Source organism: Pseudophryne corroboree, chromosome 12, assembly GCF_028390025.1.
Source record: "Pseudophryne corroboree isolate aPseCor3 chromosome 12, aPseCor3.hap2, whole genome shotgun sequence".
Lineage (NCBI taxonomy): Eukaryota > Metazoa > Chordata > Amphibia > Anura > Myobatrachidae > Pseudophryne > Pseudophryne corroboree.
This window is the reverse complement of record NC_086455.1, coordinates 22,266,154-22,285,845: the sequence shown is the minus strand read 5'-3', so window position 1 is coordinate 22,285,845 and position 19,692 is coordinate 22,266,154. Positions and strand designations below refer to the sequence as shown.

The 19,692-nt window shown below is 46.1% G+C and overlaps 1 protein-coding gene across 4 annotated transcripts in view; it reads left to right on the top strand.

The window, feature by feature from the left end:
- The first annotated feature begins 3,930 nt into the window (after window positions 1–3,930).
- LOC134980383 (uncharacterized) overlaps window positions 3,931–19,692 on the top strand; it is a 47,889-nt gene continuing 32,127 nt past the window's right edge. For 2 of the 4 annotated variants that reach the window (XM_063947183.1, XM_063947182.1), the window contains exons 1-3: window positions 3,932–4,217; window positions 7,394–7,429; window positions 19,459–19,593. In XM_063947183.1, coding sequence (XP_063803253.1) covers window positions 4,163–4,217; window positions 7,394–7,429; window positions 19,459–19,593 — 226 coding nt within the window. In that variant the 5' untranslated portion in view covers window positions 3,932–4,162. Of the gene's footprint in view, window positions 4,218–7,393; window positions 7,430–19,458; window positions 19,594–19,692 lie in introns of all 4 variants that reach the window. The other 2 variants (XM_063947181.1, XM_063947184.1) reach the window with 2 other exon arrangements.

Sequence of the window (19,692 nt, the reverse complement as noted above, 5' to 3'; positions counted from 1 at the left end):
GTGAGCCATTAATGGTTTTGTTTTTTCTCTCCAAAAAAATGTATTAAAAAAAAGCAAAAATCACATAATTTAGGCCTTTTTTCCCCCCCACAGTATTATTAACCTCAATAACATTAATTTCCATTCTTTTACAGTCAATTTTGACCACCTCACAGCTCTCGATAATGTTTTCATCTGCATTAGGCCAAAGGCTGCAGTGAGCTGGTTGGTTACTAAGTGACAAAGCAGCGGCACAAACACACAGCAGTTTATAGCTCATTTAAGAAACACTGCCACACAACAGTGGTGAAATGAAAAGTGGTGAAAGTGAAATTGTCCTTGCTCAAAGTTGCACTGGGGTACAGTGTACTGGCGTGCAGTACACAGAACAGTACAAACAAATTATACAATATATTTTTTTTCTCCTTTTTTTTTTTTTTTAATTGGCAGCCTGGCTCACAGAATGCCCACTGGGGTACGCAACATACTGGGGTGCAGTGTGCAGAACAGTACAAACAAATGATACATATACTGTATATGTGTATGTATGTATGTATGTATGTATGTGTGTGTGTATGTATGTATGTATGTATATATATATATATATATATATATATATATATAGGGGCTAATACTGTGTGGAGTCACACCACTTTTACGAATGCACATTGGGGTACAGGGTATACTGGGGTACAGTGCGCAGAACAGTACAGACAAGTTATACAATTTGTGTAACTTTTTTTTAAATTTTGTTTTACTTCTTTAACCCACTGCTTATGTGAAAGCAGTGGGCAGAGCTTGCAGAGTATTAGTCACTTTGTCTGGACACCACATAGCCACTTAAATGAGCAGAGCGCAGCATACAGCAGCTTGCCTGGATTGAAGTTAAAAGGCACAAAGTCACCTCCGCTGCCTCCTAATATCGAATCCAAAACCCACGGGAATCCAAATCCAGGAAGATGATGTTTTGCCTCGATCTGGAATCAGAGTCTAGTGGAAACACCTGAGGATCGGCTCGGATTCCAAGTAATCCTGCTCATCTCTAGTTTTAACTAAACAAAACAATCTTAAAGTACTATTTTGGGGTAGAAGAGGTACAGTAGTTACTTGTTTGTTCAATAAAACTGCTCATGACCTGCTGATATACAGTACTTACAGCACCTACAGGAAAAGCCCAGAGAGGAGATGTAGGTGGCTGATGGTGGGGGCCCCACTGTTTTCCAATACCAGTGGGGGCTGATCATTACTGGAACTTCCTCCTTTCTAAAAATGAGGACAGTAAGACCTCCAGTGACAGTGATGTGTATGTGTAGAAACAAAACAGGATCTTTTGCCTTACCTGTGGTTTCTGTGCTGTATTTTACTTGCTTACAGTTTCCTGTCTTGTGTCTCAGAGATGATAGAATTGGGGGGTGGTCCAGATTTCAAAAGTCTGAGGTTATGGCCACCAGTGGTACCTAGAAGGGGGGTGGGGGGGGGGAAGGGGGGGGGGGGGGGGGAGTGGGTACTCTTTACCCTGGCCTAGGCCTGTTGGAGTGGCCCATATTCTGCTGCTCCCCCTCCCCCATTGTATACAATTCAGCAGGGAGAGAGAGGATTGACGGCTGCTGCAGCAGCTTTTCTCCCCAGCACACGGCACACGCTGCTTGGCTGGAGAGAGAGGAAGCTGCAGAAGCAGTCATCTCTCTCCCCACCTGGAGCGATGACCTCTGCTGTTCTCTGCCGTTGCCCACCCAACCTGACACCGGCATACGCCTGCTTCACGGCTCACATGCTATAACCTAAATTTTTTTAAATGTATATATTCTACGGAGGGGTCTAGCCACACCTCCCCCTGTTGCCCACCCCCCTCCCCCTTCCTTCCTCACCTTTCCTTCCTCACCTACTGCTGAGAGTAAGGGCAGCATGGACGGCGTAGTGGTTAGCATTAATGTCTTTTGAGTACTGAGGTAATGATTTCAATACCTGATCATGATATGTGTGGAGTTTTTCCGTTCTTCTTGTGGTTGTGTAGGTTTCTTCAGGGTATTGTGGTCTCCTCCCACACTATAAATATACGGATAGATAAATTGGCTTCTGACAAAAAAAATAACCCTAATGTACAGTAGTTCCCAAACTCTGTCCTCGAGGCACTCTGACAATCCATGTTTTAAGGATAGCCGAAGCACAGATCGTTAAATCAAATGAAGCCACCTGTGCTCTAGCATAGATATTCTGAAAACCTGGACTGTTAGGGAACCTTGAGGACAGAGTTTGGAAACCAAGGCTAGTGTGTATGTGGGTCCGTATGATAGGGAACATAGTGTAAGCTCAACTGGGGCAGGCACTGATGGGACTTACTGAAATTTATTTATACAGTGGTGCTTGAAAGTTTGTGAAACCTTCAGAATTTTCTATATTTCTGCTGAAATTTGGCCTCAAACTGCCTCAGATTTTCAAAAGTAGATAAAGAGAACCCAATCAAGCAAATGAGATTAAATTTTTTTAGACATGATGATTTTTGTATTCAGGAAAATTATCCAATATCACATATCTGTGGATGGGAAAAGTAGGTGAACTTTTGCTTTCATTATCCTGTAAGACCTCCATGTGCAGCAATAAATGCGTGTAAACGTTTTCAGTCATTGTTGTTTAGTCCTGAACATCGGCTTGGAGGAATTTTACCCCATTTTTCCGTACAAAACAGCTTCAACTCTGTTATGATGGTGGGTTTCCTCCCACAAACTGCTCGTTTCAGGTCCTTCCACAACATTTCAATTGGATTAAGGTCAGGACTTGGCCATTCCAAAACTTTAAATGTATTCTTCTTTAACCATTCTTTGGTCAAATTGTCTTGCTGAATGACCCACGTTCTCTTGAGATGTCTCTTATGGACATATTTCTTGACATTTTCCTTTAGAATCTTCTGCTATAATTCACAATTCATTGTCCCACCAATGGAGACATAATTTGTTCCTGATGATTTACAGCAACAGGAGAAGATCCCTGTGCAGATGGTTGACTTGCTAATAAATGAATGACTCCTCACACCGCTTAGCTGTGTGAGGAGTCAGTTATTCATATCACTCCCCTGGCCAGCATTAGCAGGTTGCACTGTGCTGTGTAAGTGGAATGGTAAACTCTGCTGGTGGGCGGGCACCCTCAGCTGTCAGGGCCCAGGACCACAGTCCCGCCAGTCCCCCCCTAATGGCAGCTCTGGTTATTGTACACTGGACGCTTTGTGAACACTGGGCCCTAGGCAGGATGCTTTTTGTGGAAATCAAAAAATAACGCAGGTAAATTGGCATAGTCCATCTCCACGCATGTACTAGTTTCCAACTACACTTGAAGGCCTCTCAAGAAGGGGCCACGAGTGCTAAATTTGTCTGACTAACAAAACTGGTGCAAGTGGGGCAAGTTCTTCCCATGCACAGTCCAATGTACTTTGCGCCTGACTCCCATCTGCCCTGATTTTGGTGGGTGAGTCCTGATTTGTAGAGTGCGGAAGTGGTGGGTTTTCTCATTAGTCTCCTCCACAAATGTGAGTTTTCTGGCAAGATCAGGGCTGGTTTGGGGCGTATCAGCTCGGCCACTTGCATTGTCCTGATTTTCTTGACTAAATGTTGGGAGGTCATTCTTGTATGAGAGACCCACTAATTAGTGCAAATTAATTCGGATCCAACTCTAAATCACTGCACATATGCTTACCAGTGTTGTGTTGTGCGACTGATGAAGAAACCACACAATTGTCCTGATTTAGAGATATACAGTACATTGCACATAATGCCAATGTTCCACACAACTGAGCGATTTTTGGCAGGCTGCACAAGCTCAAAGGTGCCGTTTCGATCCCGCTCACATGAGGATTTCATCACAAGTTCCAGTTCAGCCTTTTATACATAGAGCGTTGGCGAGCTGCCTGGATACCGTGCAGTAACACACCCACTGCTCCATGTGCAGGAAAGTCCCAGCTCCTCACTTGTTTAAGGACTCGAGCTGTGATAATGTAGACTCCTGTATTTGCGAAATAAATTCCACTATTATTCTGTAGAGAACTGCAGCTTCTCGGCAAACTCCAGTCATTGGAAGGCGTGGTGTGACGCGTGCAGTTAGGTACAGAGGCAGGAAGTACTGTACTGTAGTACTCTAGAAGTCTGCTGCGAGACGACATGTATACAAGCTGTGCCTTTCATTCATATGCACCATGCAGATTCCTGGCTGTTTAACTCTGTTAGCAGCGATTACACAAATTGTTACTGGTGAGTAAATAGTTACGTTACCATGACAAGTCTCATTTTATATCTTGAAACAGGTTGTTTCGTCCCGTAAGTCGAATGTTTAGTTTATTTCAGCCTCTTTTTTTTTTTTTTTTTTTTGCTGTCTTGCAGCGTTGCAAAGGTTAAGCTCCTATATGTCCTGCATATCTGTAGTAATGTAAACAGTGGTCTCCGATATACTGTAGTTTTACAACTACGACACTTCCTTTTCCTCAGAGTATTCAGCCTGTTACCGTCCTGTCTCTAGTCACTCTCTACTGTTTCCTCACCTGTATCCTGCCTCAGGCTGCTTGTTCTCCGGGGACTAGGAAGTAACCTCCCGCAGGCTGCTGGCCTCCACTGGTTTGGAGGCTATAGAGACTGAGGCCTACGCAGTGGCGCCGAGAGAGGGGGGGAGAGGGTACAAATTACCAGAGCCCAGGTCTGATAGAGGGGCCCAGTGGGGGCCCGCCCCCCCCCCTCCCCCCTCCCCTTACCAGGATGCAGCAGCTGCAGCTTCTCTTCACAGCCTAGCACACGTTTCTGTATGCTGGGCTGCAGTGTGGCTAGGGAAGTGTTTTTAAAATTAAAAAAATAAAAATTTCTAAGGGTGCATAACTATTCCTCCTGTGATTAGGCCATGCCCCCTGAAAGGTACCTGGGCCCAGCCAGGATTTCTACTACCCTGGTTGGGAGGCATGCCATGCTCCTGTGAGTGGGTGCTTCTTATGTGCTAGACATGCCCCAAAGAGGTGTGGCCATGCCCCCATCATGCTGCCATCATCCCCCATAGTTATAGGCTGTAACCCAAGAGATACCTCCTATCGGGATCAGTACAAAATCCCGCTGGATGGGATCCTGGCAGTCAAAATACAGACACCGGAATCCCAACCAGCACAATCCCGGCAGGGGTGGCGAGCGGAACGCAGCCCCTTGCTGCGCTTGCCACACTGCTGGTACGGTGCCTCGCGTAATGTCGTGGACACCCACGGAGGGAGAATTTTTCTGGATTGTGCCGGTCGGGATTCCGGTGTCGGTATTTCGACCGCCGGTATTCTGTCCGGCGGGATCTTGACCACATCCCCTCCTATCGATTCAAGGGATACACGAGTCTCACGGCTACATGGGAAAATAACATCATCTGTGTTAGTAAATAATGAAACTTGTCAAATATTTTTATTTTGCATATCTATAACGGGTGTAGGGTGTGTGATGCAAAATGGCCCCTAGGTCCATTGCACACCACGCGTCCATTTAATTATACTTATAGCACTTTGTCGGGGTCCCACATCAGCTGGCACTGCATACAGAAATCACCAGGAATATGGCGCTGTGGCTCCCCATCTCTTAAGTACTGTAGGTGGTCTTAACAAAATTAACTTTATTGTTCATGGGGGGCTTCTTGTGAACAGTCTGTTTCATTCATAGAGCTTTTTTTTAATCTTCATATGGAATACTTTGTATCAAGAAACTATATGATTTTAGATAACTATTATTAAACCACCATTCTACAATATTATACATGATCAGGGCAATAACATTTGAATTAGGAATATGCCCATATTATTTGTGAATGTTATCCTATGGGGGCACAGTGAATTCTGGCAAGGGGCACAATTAATTAATAGCCAGAAAGAGTTTAAATTCTTTTACTGGAGGTGTAGGATACTTTCTTTCCTGATGGGGGGGAGGGGAAGCAGTATGATGAGATCATCGTGCTTGTGCACAACTACATCACTAAGAACTGGTGCTCAGAATTCAGAATACTTTATTGGATCATTCTGGCCAGGGGTGTACTGTACCCAGTGTCAGACTGGAGCATGAAGGACCCACCGGGGGAATGCTGCTATAGGGGCCCATGCTTAAAGATGTAGCCAGGTTCCAGTGGGGGCGTGGCCAGCCACCACAGAGATTTGGCTAACCATTACAGAGTACATGTTCTGTGCCCCCTGGTAAAATATATAATAAACCAAATTATTGTGAAGTATAATGTAACATATCGAAAAGACAAAAATGTAAAGACAGCGCTTCACTTCAAAAGGTGCTGCAATCCACCAGACAAGGTGGTCACCTGTATCCCATACTTGCCTACCTGACACTCTCCACGAGGTACAAAATGCTCTGTTCCTGGACTTTCCTGGTAATGTATGATTGCCATCACCTGTGGTGAAACACCTTTCTTATTAATTACCTAGCTCACCACAGGTGATGGCAATCATACATTACCAGGAAAGTCCAGGAACAGAGCATTTTCTCCCTCATGGAGAGGGTCAGCTAGGCAAGTATGCTGTATCCCTATGTAGTTCAGTTAATGTTCTAGTATTTGCTGTGGTGCGCTCCCTGGGTTTTAGGGACTGTATTCTCAGTCCAATGAAGAAATGTCCACAACCACTATTTCAAATGGGTAAAGGGTCCGTAAATCTTCTGTTCAGAAACGCTTCACCACTCCAACGAATGGAGAATCCCCAAAATATAATGAGAAAAGTGCATATAGTGAGGTACAATTTTAATAAATTCCAATGGAATTACAAAGTGCAAATAGCATAAAATCACAAATGTGCAAAATAGCAAGAAAAAATATATATCTGGAATCCACCACAGATTGGCAGAACAACGTACCAGAGATTGTGGGGTGTCAAATTGCCCACCCAAGATCGCATAAGATGTCAGTTCCCGGGATTTTCAGCAACAGTCGGCAGATATGGGTTCTCTGCTGCTTGAATCCCCTCTGGCAGTGGAAGGTCCCTACAATCAGTCACAACGCGTTTCAGCCCTTTATGAGCCTTTCTCAAGGCCAGAGGGGATTCACACCTTGAGAAAGGCTCATAAAGGGCTGAAACGCGTTGGTGACTGATTGGAGAAACCTTCCACTGCCAGGGGGATTCAAGCAGCCGAGAACCCATATCTGCTGACTGTTGCTGAAAATCCCGGGAAGTGACATCTTATGCGATCATGGGTGGGCAACTTGACACCCCACAATCTCTGGTACGCTGGTCTGCCAATCTGTGGTGGATTCCAGATATATTTTTTCTTGCTATTTTGCACATTTGTGATTTTATGCTATTTGCACTTTGTAATTCCATTGGAATTTATTTAAAGCCTCTTATTGGCTGTGTGTATAAGTGTGATACCCTCTATGTTAACACATTCATATACTCATAACCTGTCTTCCTTTCCAGCCCCTGTGGACCAACTTCCAGACGACAATGTGGATAGTAAGTATAATCACTTTAATTTGTAGGTTCACAACCGTATCATCAGTGGCATCACAATGAGGGTGCGGCCCATACCCAGGTGTCACCAGCCGAGGGGTGACACCAAAGTGCCGGGTCCTGCTCAGTTACAGGAGCCGGGTGCTGCACTTTATGTGCAATAACCTGGCTCCTGCCATCATGTAGAAGCCGGCACTGAAGAAACGCCAGTCTCCGGGGCCAGGCTGCATCTCCCAGACCCCCGAGGTGACAGAAACATGTGTTGGGATGCTTAGCCACGCCCCATCCCACAAAACCATGCCCCATCTTGTGAAGCCATGCCTCCATCCCACAAAGCCATGCCCCTTTTGCAACCGCTCGCACTGGGTGTTTTAGAGGTGGCGATTCATACTTGTAATAAACATTCAAACAAACATAGAAATATGTGAATCCCAACTATAATCCCTCTAAAGCATATTTCTATACAATAAAGGGGGTAATTCTGAGTTGATTGCAGCAGGATTTTTGTTGGCAGATGTAACATGTGCAGAGAGGGTTAGATTTGGGGTGGGTTATTTTATTTCTTTGCAGGGTAAATACTGGCTGCTTTATTTTTACACTGCAATTTAGATTTCACTTTGAATACACCACACCCAAATCTAATTCTCTCTGCACATGTTACATCTGCCCCTCCTGCAGTGCACATGGTTTTGCCCAATTGCTAACAAACTTGCTGCTGCGATCAACTCAGAATTACCCCCAAAATGTGCATGCAGCACAAAAAAATATTCTCCAATAAAATATCCTTACTGAATCCTTTTAACGCTTGAATATCCGGGTATTTAATAATAATAATACAATTTATTGTCATCAAACAAAACAAGAAATTAATTGTTAAACAAAATTACAAGTACAACACTATAGTGTTGAGAATGGACAACAGGTTGAAGAATGTACTGAACAATTCAGAGGCGCTTTTACAGAGGAGGGGGCCCGTGTGCACCTCCGGGTGGGCCCCTTCCTCTGTACGGCGCTGTAGACTCCAGCATTGTGCCGGAGTCTACTGCGCATGCGCAGGTCTCCAGAAACATGGTGCCCGCCATGATCAGGAGACCAATTTGGCTACCGCACATGCGCTGTGGCCATTTTGTTGGTGATTTTTGCCGCAATTGCAGGTCCTGGCGCTGGACTCCGGAAAGGTAAGTGTTAAAATGGGTGCAATGTGTACGGTGTGGTCCCCCCCTGGACTAAGAGCCCGCGTGCCCCGCACCCATTATAGAAACACCAATGGAACAATTTCTAAAGCATATTTAAGCAAGACAGTGATATGGTTTAACATACGAATAGCTGATGGAATGAAACTATCACATAGTCACTTTGTACATGACATTAATTCTCTAAACCTTTTGTTGGATGGTAAAGGCCAGTACACACTAGCCGATCTTGGCAGCTGCGGGGACCCATAAAACGAAGAAAACTACATTACCTCTGCGCTATTACTGTGAGAGAGAGGTGATATAGCAGAATTCACACACCTATTGGCGGCGAGGACCCGGTGGGGTGCCGGCATCGGCAAGCCGGTGGGGAAGGCAGCGACGGTGTGTGGGCGGCGGGGGGAATGACAGCCATGACGCATCTGCAGCATGGCTGTCGTTAACGAGGACCTCCCTCGTCTGTACGTGTTCAGAACCTTCTGAGCGAGGTCTTTCACTTTCTCATCTAGTGTGTATGGGGCTTAATTTTTTAAACAACCTACAATATGGATGACAAGAGTCACGCATAAGTACTCTGTTAACTGCAGTTTAATGCAAACGTTGGGGCCCTTGGAAGGTTAGAAGTAATCCAGAGTAAGGATAGTCTCTCTGGTTAATAATGTCTCCTAGTTGTAGATCCTCGCCCTTCAAGGATCTAATATCCTTAAACGTTCTATTTTTAAGTAAAAATTCTGCTTTTCCTTAGGTTGAAGTTATCCTTGTTAAATCTGTGTCACTCCTGAGCCAATAAACTTTGCTTTGTATTTACCTGAAATTGGTCTGCTGTACATCCCTTGCAACTATGATTTTGTCTCTAAACTCTTAAATATAACTTTGTTGCATTCCTCTCATGTAAGGATGGGATGATGTACTGGATACAAATTAATGTTTCATAGTTGGCTCAGTTAGTCTCAAAGTTACGCAACTGTGACTGATAAGGGGTAATGAAAAGGGGTATACTTTTTTCCTTTTCTATTCCCCTCCTTTTCTCTGTCTGATTCTATTGCTTGTATTATATTACTATATTTCATATCTTTGAAGCAAATGTATAATTTTAACCCTTTAGTGATTTATAATAATTCATCACTAATTGTGTACCTTTTATTAACAAACCTGCAGAGGTTGCATCTAGACATGTATATCTTTAAATTATTAGGAATATTCTGTTCATGGAAGAATGCACGCCAGTCATATAGAATGTAAATCATAAGGATGTATTTCAACAAACAATTGCTACTCATAGAATTCACTTTTATCATTAAACAGTATTGGTCAAATACAATGCAAGTCACTATATAATAGTTTCACAGGTTCAAACTATATAAGAAACAGGATGAAATAAGTGTGATAATGTGTGTATATATGTATTCATTACTGGGGAGATATCTCTCAAAGCACTCGGCTAAATCCTAGATTTATTGATATATATTGGACAGATATGTATCTTAGAGAAATATCTTAGGGGATTGGTTTTGGTGTGTGTGTGTGTGTTTGTGTGGATGGGTGGGGGAGGGGCAGCATGTGGCTGCAGTGTCCACAGACCACATGGGACAGAAGCTAGACTCCATTTTGGGAAAACTCCCATGATTCCAAAGTCTATAACATATGGTTCAAAAGGGAATGCCAGCAGCCATTTTAAGTTTGCAAGTTCAAACACATGGCATTCTTTGCTAGGCCATAGTCACATAGCAGAAGCCATAAGACTCCACTATATTCCAAACTGTATAAGCTTCAACATAATGCATATGTGCTTATTTTACAATTCCAAGCCATCTAATCACCTTTCACAATTCCAAGCCAACACTGTATCTCAATAACCAGAGTATATTGTACGCTGGCTATGCTATATAATGTAGCCTGTAATTATATGCCAATCCCGGTCTGTACCTTTGGAATAAATGCATCCTACATTATGCTAACTTTTCAGCCTTCCAATATCAGATCACCAAGTAACCACAAATATCAGCATGCATTGCTACAAGCACATGCTATATTTCAGCAAGATGCACTATATAAAACCACTACAATCTGTTATAAATCACCATCCACAAATGTATATCAGAAATGCTATGCTACAGATTGTCTACTGTTCCAATTCATTACAGATTTTATAGAGTATTATCACAATCATATAATTATACAAGTACCGTTAACCTCAAAGTCAAATGTATTTCCAAATTAACTATTCTATGCCAATCGTTTCACAACTACTTTACCACAAACACATATTTAACTATTCTATGCCATTAAGCCATGTGTATACAATACTTAGCCTTAGTAAGGAGATCAGTCCTGATGAGCAATTCATTCTTCTGGAGGCTTTGTAGCTGTGTGCCGCTACTGTACATCTGCCTCGGTGGTTTTGGGAGAGAGAGTGGGCTCTGATTTCAAGTGTTCAGGTATATTCAACCTGTGGGTGTGTCTTTCACAGCATGTGGGCTAGCTTTACCAGTGAGCTGAGCTGGCCCTGTGCTGGGATTGTCTATTCAGATGCTAGCTTGCCAAGACTACAGTGTTGGGATGTTAATTAGGCTTCAGGTTACAGAAGCCAATATTATCAATTCATTCCTTGTATAATAGTATATGTCCCTAAAATGGATACAATGGAGCTACTCTGTAACAGTGACAATATAAATGAACACTTTTTGTGATCAGTCAAGATATGTGATGTACATGTGATATCTTAGTTTTTTATGTTTAATAAATTTGCAAAAATCTAAAAAAAAATCACGTTGTCATTATGGGTTATTGTGTGTAGAATTTTGAGGAAAAAATTAGTTTATTCCATTTTGGAATAAGGCTGTAACATAATAAAATGTGGAAAGAATGAAGCGCTGTGAATACTTTCTGGATGGACTGCAACAGTATTTTGCAGTGTTTAAAGTGGTCCGGAATGGGGCAGACATGCGTTCCATCACCTCTAATTGCAGGAGGAACCAGTTCCACCTTCGCCTGGCCACCAGCTAAGCATCAGGTCCCAGCTGCATTGTATACTGTAGTTGGCAGTGACCACCAGCCAATCCCGGCTTGTGGACTGGCTGCAGTGCCAATGAAAAGAAGCTGCGGCTATTTCAAAATGTGACTTGAATCAATCACGGCAGCTTCTCATTGACTGGTGGTCCACGAGCCGTGATTTATGCTCAGTCGGCGGCAGTTTCAGAGTTCAGCTGGGTAGCCCCTTCTTATGAATAGCAGCCGGTCTATGAGTCCTGTCTGGTGGCCACTGCCAGCTTTAAACTGCAGCCAGGACCATATGCTCCAGGCTCTCAGGATGCAGGGGGTGAGATGGAGAAGGAAGGGAGCAGTGGCGGATCCAGAAAAAAATTACAGGGGGGGCACCATAAGGGGTTGGGCTATCAAGGAGGGGTGGAGTAGGTGTGACCAAGTTTCAGTGGGTGTGTCCAATTGTGTGACGGGTAACAGCAAAGACACAGTCACTATCCATGTGTACAGCAAAGTCTAAAGGGCCCCATACACTAGGACAATGGGAACCCGATTTCAACCGATTTCGGGCATTCGGCCCAATATATCGGATGAAATCGGGCATTTTGGAGGCGTTTCCAATCCGATCTGATGCGCGTTCCCGTGAGCATCAGATCGGATCCTCCAGATTGAATGTGCTGCACATTCAATCTGGTCCGACCCCACAGGCGTGGCTGGGATCGGCCAGGATCGCCCAAGATACATCGTATGCAAAAGGACAGCATGCGATGTATTTTGGCCGATCCTGCACCCCCCCTTCCTTCCCCTACCAGGAGTCTGCCGGGGTGATCGCGAGGGACATGTCACAGTAGTGTGTGGGGCCCTTTACACAGAGGTAGCGTAAATCAAAAAACATAAGGAGTGTCAAGTCCAAAGCAGAGGTCAGGAACACGCAGGCAATAATGCAATAAATCAGGGTCTCAAAACATTGTCACATATCCAAAACCAAGGTCTGGGCAGGCAGTAAACAAGAGTCCCAAAAGTAGCCATGCAACTGTAGAATACCACCCAACAAATGCTCATCATTCTCTAATGTGTGCTCCTGACTAATTATGGATTATACACAGCAAGGTCCTCTACCCAGATTACATAATTTGCAATAAACACTAAACTGTATCAATTGCGACAAAATCAGGGCCTATTGCTAGCTACGTTATTTTGAGGTTCAGTTATACTTCTGCCCACAAAGATAAATACGGGTTTCATTCAGTGAACCCGAGAAGGAGCTTATGTAGTCACCCAGTAAAACACAGCGACACTCACCAGACACCAGTGACGTGCGGTGAGGTCCCTGGCTGGGGAGGCACTGAGGTTTTTTATATATATATATATATATATATACACACACACACACACACAGTGGTCGAAGTGGAAATTTTTAAGTGGGGGTATGGAGAAGTGAAGGTTGCAATTATGCGCGCACCTCCGGAAAAGGGTGTGTGGCCACTCAAACAGGGGTGTGTCCTTCAGTGTAGTAGGACCCCTTATACTATCTAGTACTGGCGCCCCTTTCACCTGATACCACACGGTATGAGCCGAAATTCACAATACAGCACACGGTATGAGCCGAAATTCATATTTTACCACACGGTATGAACCAAAATTCACATTACAGCACATGGTATGAGCCGAAATTCACATTACAGCACACCATTTGAGCTGAAATTCATATTTTACCACACAGTATGAGCCGAAATTCACATTACATTACAGCACACGGTATAAGCCAAAATTCACATTACAGCACACGGTATGACCCGAAATTCACATTACAGCACACGGTATGACCCGAAATTCACATTATAGCATACGGTATAACCCACAATTCAGGGACAGGGAGAGAGTGACAGCAGGGACTGAGAGAGTGACAGCAGGGACATAGGGAAGCAGGGGAACATTACCTGATATGTGCAGCGGAGGTGCGGAAGGGACTGTGGTTGTCGGTGGCAGATGAGCCCATGATCTGCGGGGAATGCGGCAGTACTAAGCTGTCCTTTGTTGCTGCGGCGTTGATGCCCCTCTGACCACCGCCAGTTGTTGTCTGCGCTGGTCAGCTTTCAGTGGCGGTGCAGCTTGCGGCAGTGAGCGGCGGGCAGCTGTGATACAAATATATCTTTTTGTTTACATTTATTTTTTTTATTTTTCCCTGTCCCTGCAGTCCAAGTGATCTGAGGGTGAGCTGCAGTCCAAGTGATGTTGCCCAGATCACTTGGACTGCAGCTCACCCCCAGATCACTTGGACTGCAGCTCACCCCCAGATCACTTGGACTGCAGCTCACCCCCAGATCATCTGGGGGAGAACTGCAGTCCAAGTGATCTGGGGGTGAGCTGGCCAGACCCTTCCCACCCCACAACTGCCCCCCCCCACCTCCGCCCCCTCGCCTGGGTGGTCAGCGTGCTGACCCCAGCTCTGGTGCTCCCGTTATCTCTGGAGCTGCCACTGCTGTAGGCAGCTCTAACAACGGGTCCCACCGCCGCTGCCCACACGCCGCGCTCCTGTAGTTGTGGCTCTACTGTAGCGCCGGGTCCCGCCGGGTCCTGCCGCTGCCGCCCCACCCCCCCCACTGCTAATAGTGATTAAAAGTTTTAAAATGCATAGTATAATATAAAGAGATTACGTATGACACAGAAAATGTGTCATAAGTATTTTCTTTATATTATTTTAATCATTAATGGCTCATAAATGGCAGGGGTGGCACTGCCTCCCCTGACTGCACGTACCTGCCAGACACACACTCACAACCAGTGCAGAATGCAGGGCCAGGATTCTTCTTGGCCTGGGCGTCCAGTCCGCAGCACCTGCGCAGCGTACATCTACTTTTGCACACACAAAAAACAGTTTTGGCACTGCGCTAAAGAGAGAAAATAGGTTAAACTGTAAAGTGCTGCTGCAAGGAGTGGGGCTACTACCTAGCTCCACTAACTTATGAACACAAAAAAACAAGATCTTTCCCCAGCGCACAGTACAGGGTATACCATAAGGAAAAATAAACCAAATTTGTTTCAATTCCTTAAATTTCTTTTTTATTCGATAATTCAAGAGAGGTTTAATATTCAGTTAAAAATACATATCAATGAAAAAGGTGACTGCCTATTACCAGTAAACATACATATAACAATCACAAACACAGAAAAAACATATAGATGGGGATTTTTAAAAATAAATATTCACTATACCCCACTGGTCTCCAGTGCAAAAAATGAAATGCAACCAATTCTCATAGGTTGGATGCGCTGCTCTGCGGCTTACTCCTTCTATGTTAATAGGTAATGACCACAGAATACCTGTAGGGATGTGCACAACCTGTTTGGAAAAATCATCTACCTCTACAAGTGCAGTTGTATAACTGGGAGTGTGCCCCCCCCCCCCCTTAAAGAAGGACTGTGACTTTAAGAGGAATTCTGTGGTCATTACCTATTAACATAGAAGGAGTAAGCCGCAGAGCAGCGCATCCAACCTATGAGAATTGGTTGCATTTCATTTTTTGCACTGGAGACCACTATACCATCGTGGGGTATAGTGAATATTTATTTTAAAAAATCCCCATCTATATGTTTTTTCTGTGTTTGTGATTGTTATATGTATGTTTACCGGTAATAGGCAGTCACCTTTTTCATTGATATGTATTTTTAACTGAATATTAAACCTCTCTTGAATTATCGAATAAAAAAGAAATTTAAGGAATTGAAACCAATTTGGTTTATTTTTTCTTATGGTATACCCTGTACTGTGCGCTGGGGAAAGATCTTGTTTTTTTACATCTACTTTTGGTGTCTGCCCTGGCTGGGACCCTCAGCGGCGGATGGCGGTGTACTGTAATTCCAGGGGCTGGCGGTGCGCTGTCCCGAACCCCCGGCGACAGTGCGCTGTGTGTGGGTGGGCTGGCGTTCCGCTGTCCCTCAGCGGCGGTGGCGACTGTTTGCTGTCCCGAACCCCCGGCGGCAGTGCGCTGTGTGTGGGTGGGCGGGCTTGCGTTCCGCTGTCCCTCAGCGGCGGCGGCGTGCTGTCCCAGACCCCCGGCGGCAGTGCGCTGCGCTGTGTGTGGGTGGGCTGGCGGTGAGCTGTCCCTTAGCGGCAGCGGCGCTGCGGTGGGATTGAATCTGGAAGCTCCACCTCCAAACATGCAGGAAGGTGGAGCAGCTGACAGGGGAAGAATTACAGCGGCTGACTGTGACTGACATCCAGCAGCCTGATCATTGATTCGGGCGGGTGTGCGGACATTATTTGACTGCACAGTAAAAAAAAAAATGACAGGGGGGGCACGTGCCTTGGTGCCCCCCCCCTAAATCCGCCACTGGAGGGAGGGTGTAAAAGAAGCAATGGGTGATATGGAGTGAGAGGACCAGGGGGTAAGATGGGGGTGGGGGATGTAAAAGAAGCTGGGATGAGATGGAATGAGAAAAGCAGGGAGTGAGAGAAGCAGGAGGTGAGAGAAGCAAAGGGCGAGATGGGGTGAGAGAAGCAGAAGATGAGATGGAGTGAGAGAAGCAGGGGGTGAGATGAACAGGGTGAGAGAAGCAGAGGGTGAGATGGGGTGAGAGAAGCAGGGGGTGAGATGGGGAGTGAGAGAAGCAGGGGGTGAGAGAAGCAGGGGGGTGAGATGGGGAGTGAGAGAAGCAGGGGGTGAGATGGGGAGTGAGAGAAGCAGGGGGTGAGATGGGGGGTGAGAGGAGCAGGGGGTGAGATGGGGGGTGAGAGGAGCAGGGGTGAGATGGGGGTGAGAGGAGCAGGGATGAGATGGGGTGAGAGAAGCAGAGGTTGAGATGCGGTGAGAGAAGCAGAGGTTGAGATGGGGTGAGAGAAGCAGAGGGTGAGATGGGGTGAGAGAAGCAGAGGGTGAGATGGGGTGAGAGAAGCAGAGGGTGAGATGGGGTGAGAGAAGCAGAGGGTGAGATGGGGTGAGAGAAGCAGAGGGTGAGATGGGGTGAGAGAAGCAGAGGGTGAGATGGGGTGAGAGAAGCAGAGGGTGAGATGGGGTGAGAGAAGCAGAGGGTGAGATGGGGTGAGAGAAGCAGAGGGTGAGATGAGCAAGGGGTGAGATGGGAAGTGAGAGGAGCAAGGGGTGAGATGGGGTGAGAGAAGCAGAGGGTGAGATGAGCAAGGGGTGAGATGGGAAGTGAGAGGAGCAAGGGGTGAGATGGGAAGTGAGATGGGGTGAGAGAAGCAGAGGGTAAGATGAGCAGGGGGTGAGATGGGGAGTGAGAGGAGCAGGGGTGAGATGGGGGGTGAGAGAAGTAGAGGTTGAGATGGGGTGAGAGAAGCAGGGGGTGAGATGGGGTGAGAGAAGCAGAGGGTGAGATGGGGAGTGAGAGGAGCAGGGGGTGAGATAGGGTGAGAGAAGCAGGGGGTGAGATGGGGTGAGGGGAGCAGGGGGTAAGAGAAGCAGAGGGTAAGATGAGCAGGGGGTGATATGGGGAGTGAGAGGAGCAGGGGTGAGATGGGGTGAGAGAAGCAGGGGGTGAGATGGGGTGAGAGGAGCAGGGGGTGAGATGGGGAGTGAGAGGAGCAGGGGGTGAGATGGGGTGAGAGAAGCAGGGGGTGAGATGGGGTGAGGGGAGCAGGGGGTGAGATGGGGTAAGAGAAGCAGAGGGTAAGATGAGCAGGGGGTGATATGGGGAGTGAGAGGAGCAGGGGTGAGATGGGGTGAGAGAAGCAGGGGGTGAGATGGGAGAGTGAGTGGCTCAGGGGGTTAGATGGGGAGTGAGCGGTGCAGGCGGGTGAGACAAGAGGAGGCTGAAGAGATAGCAGGGAGTGAGAGGTGTAAGGGGTAAGTGAAGGAGAGGTTCAGGTGATCAGACACAAAGAATGAAGATATGGACACATGACAGTGACAGACAAAGGAAACGCAACAAGCAGAAGGGACACATGGAAGACATAAGAGAGGTGAGCAAAGGGTGTTCCACATCCTGCTATACTGTATGCCATATCTAAAATGGGGGGGGCAATGCTGAGGGCATTATGGGGGTCATTCCGAGTTGATCGTAGCTGTGCAAAATTTAGCACAGCTACGATCAACTTTCCTGACATGCGGGGGGATACCCAGCACGGAGCTAGTCCGCCCCGCATGTCAGTCCGGTCCCCCTCACAGAAGTGCAAAGGCATTGCACAGTGGCGATGCCTTTGCACTTCAGGAGTAACTCCCGGCCAGCGCAGCTTTAGCGAGCTGGCCGGGAGCTACTCCTCGCTCCCTGGCCCGCAGCGGCTGCGTATGATGTCACGCAGTCGCTGCTGCTCGCCCCCTGTTCGGTCCAGCCATGCCTGTGTTGGCCGGACTGCGACTATGAAACGGTGGCCAAACGCCGCCATTTTGCCCCCTCCCACCCATCGATTGCCTCTGCCTGTCCATCTGGCTGTATTTGTGTGGCCATGCCCCTTCATTGTAAGGCCACACCCCATTCTGTGCCGCGCACCTTCTGCGCGTACTGTGGGGGTTGTGGTTGGGGGAAGATGAGTTCCCCCACCTCTCCAGGACCACTTTAAACCCTGGTACTTTGTATATTTCACAACTACAGTATATAAAAGCTGGTAGAATACCTCCTCTTTTGTTACAGGATTTAAGATAAAATAAGGTTGCCAGCCTCTAGTTGATTATAATTCCATTAATTGCAAAACTGTTAGCAAATGTCTTCTCTCCTGCTACCGTATACTCCTGGTTCTATTAGTATAAAGCAATGGAATTTTACATTGACTTTCCTAGAATAAAATAGTGAGGCCCAGATTTATCAAGCCTTTGAGAGTGATAAACAGCACGGTGATAAAGTACCAACTAATTGGCTCCTAACTGTCATTTTTTAAAAGAGAGCCTGTAACATGGCAGTTAGAAGCTGATTGGTTGGTCCTTTATCACCGTGAAATGTATCACTCTCCAAGGCTTGATAAATCTGGGTGACTGTGAATACTAGTGTTAGATTGGGAAGCCAAGCTATAAGTAACAATGAGGCAGATGTATTAAGCCTGGAAACGGCACAAGGTAGTGATAAACTAGTGATAAGTGCAAGGTGATAAACGCACCAGCCAATCAGCTCCTAACTGTTAATTTACATATTGGGGCTGATTGGCTGGTGCTTTTATCACCTTGCACTTATGACTGGTTTATCACTTCCTTATGCCTTCTCCAGGTTAATACATCTGCCCCAATGGTCCTTTTTAAGCTGCTTGTTTTGTCAGCTGGATAATTATTCCTTACGTGTGAAACCAAAGTTAATGAAGCTCTTCCGGCAGCATAAAACATGCCAGATGTCTCTAGGCTGCACTACTGCTTCAGTTTATGATTCAAGCAGACAGCTGCGGACCTGCTGGTGAGCAATTTAACCCCTGATGGATACTAGATTAGATGTACATTGACTACTGTGTTGACTACAGGAGTGTGGCTGATTTAGTGTATATTAGCCAATTTACACTCTTGTTAACTGATGCAGACTCACTGTCTGTTAGGTGCTCCCCCCAACTCCTCCCTTAGAAGTGACATGCTAAATGTATACACAAAGAGAAATTTTGACTGAGCGATTTCTCTTGAACTGGCAGCAGGAGATTTTGACTAAGTGTGCAAGCGATTTTGGCTATGGCCAATTTTGGCTAACTCATTTAAATAGTGGGATGTTTTCACTTTTCTAGTGACCTAGTCAAAATTGACTTGCCTGCACAGTCTATTTTTAGCAGCGATAGCGACCTGGTGGGGATGCGCATCACTATCGCAGGCTGTGTACACATGGAGCGACATGCACTAACTTTCTGAGCGATTTTGACTATATAGTGAAAATCGCTCAGCCACATTGCTCCGTGTGTATGGACCTTAACTCTCTATATTCTGCTCCTAGACACAGCAGTGCTTCAACTCTGCCTCCACCAGGAAGTACACAGGCCACAGGCTGCATTGCTAAGAAGCCACTTCCTAGGGAGCCGTCCCTGCCTGGAGCTGTCTCAACCACCTGCCGCACCACAGAAACATACAGGTATCTGTTCAGCGCTAAGGGCTTCTCTGCTTCATCCTCTCTGCATGCTGTTCCTAACACCTGCCCTGACACTTTCCTAAGCTCCAGCCACCGCTGTAA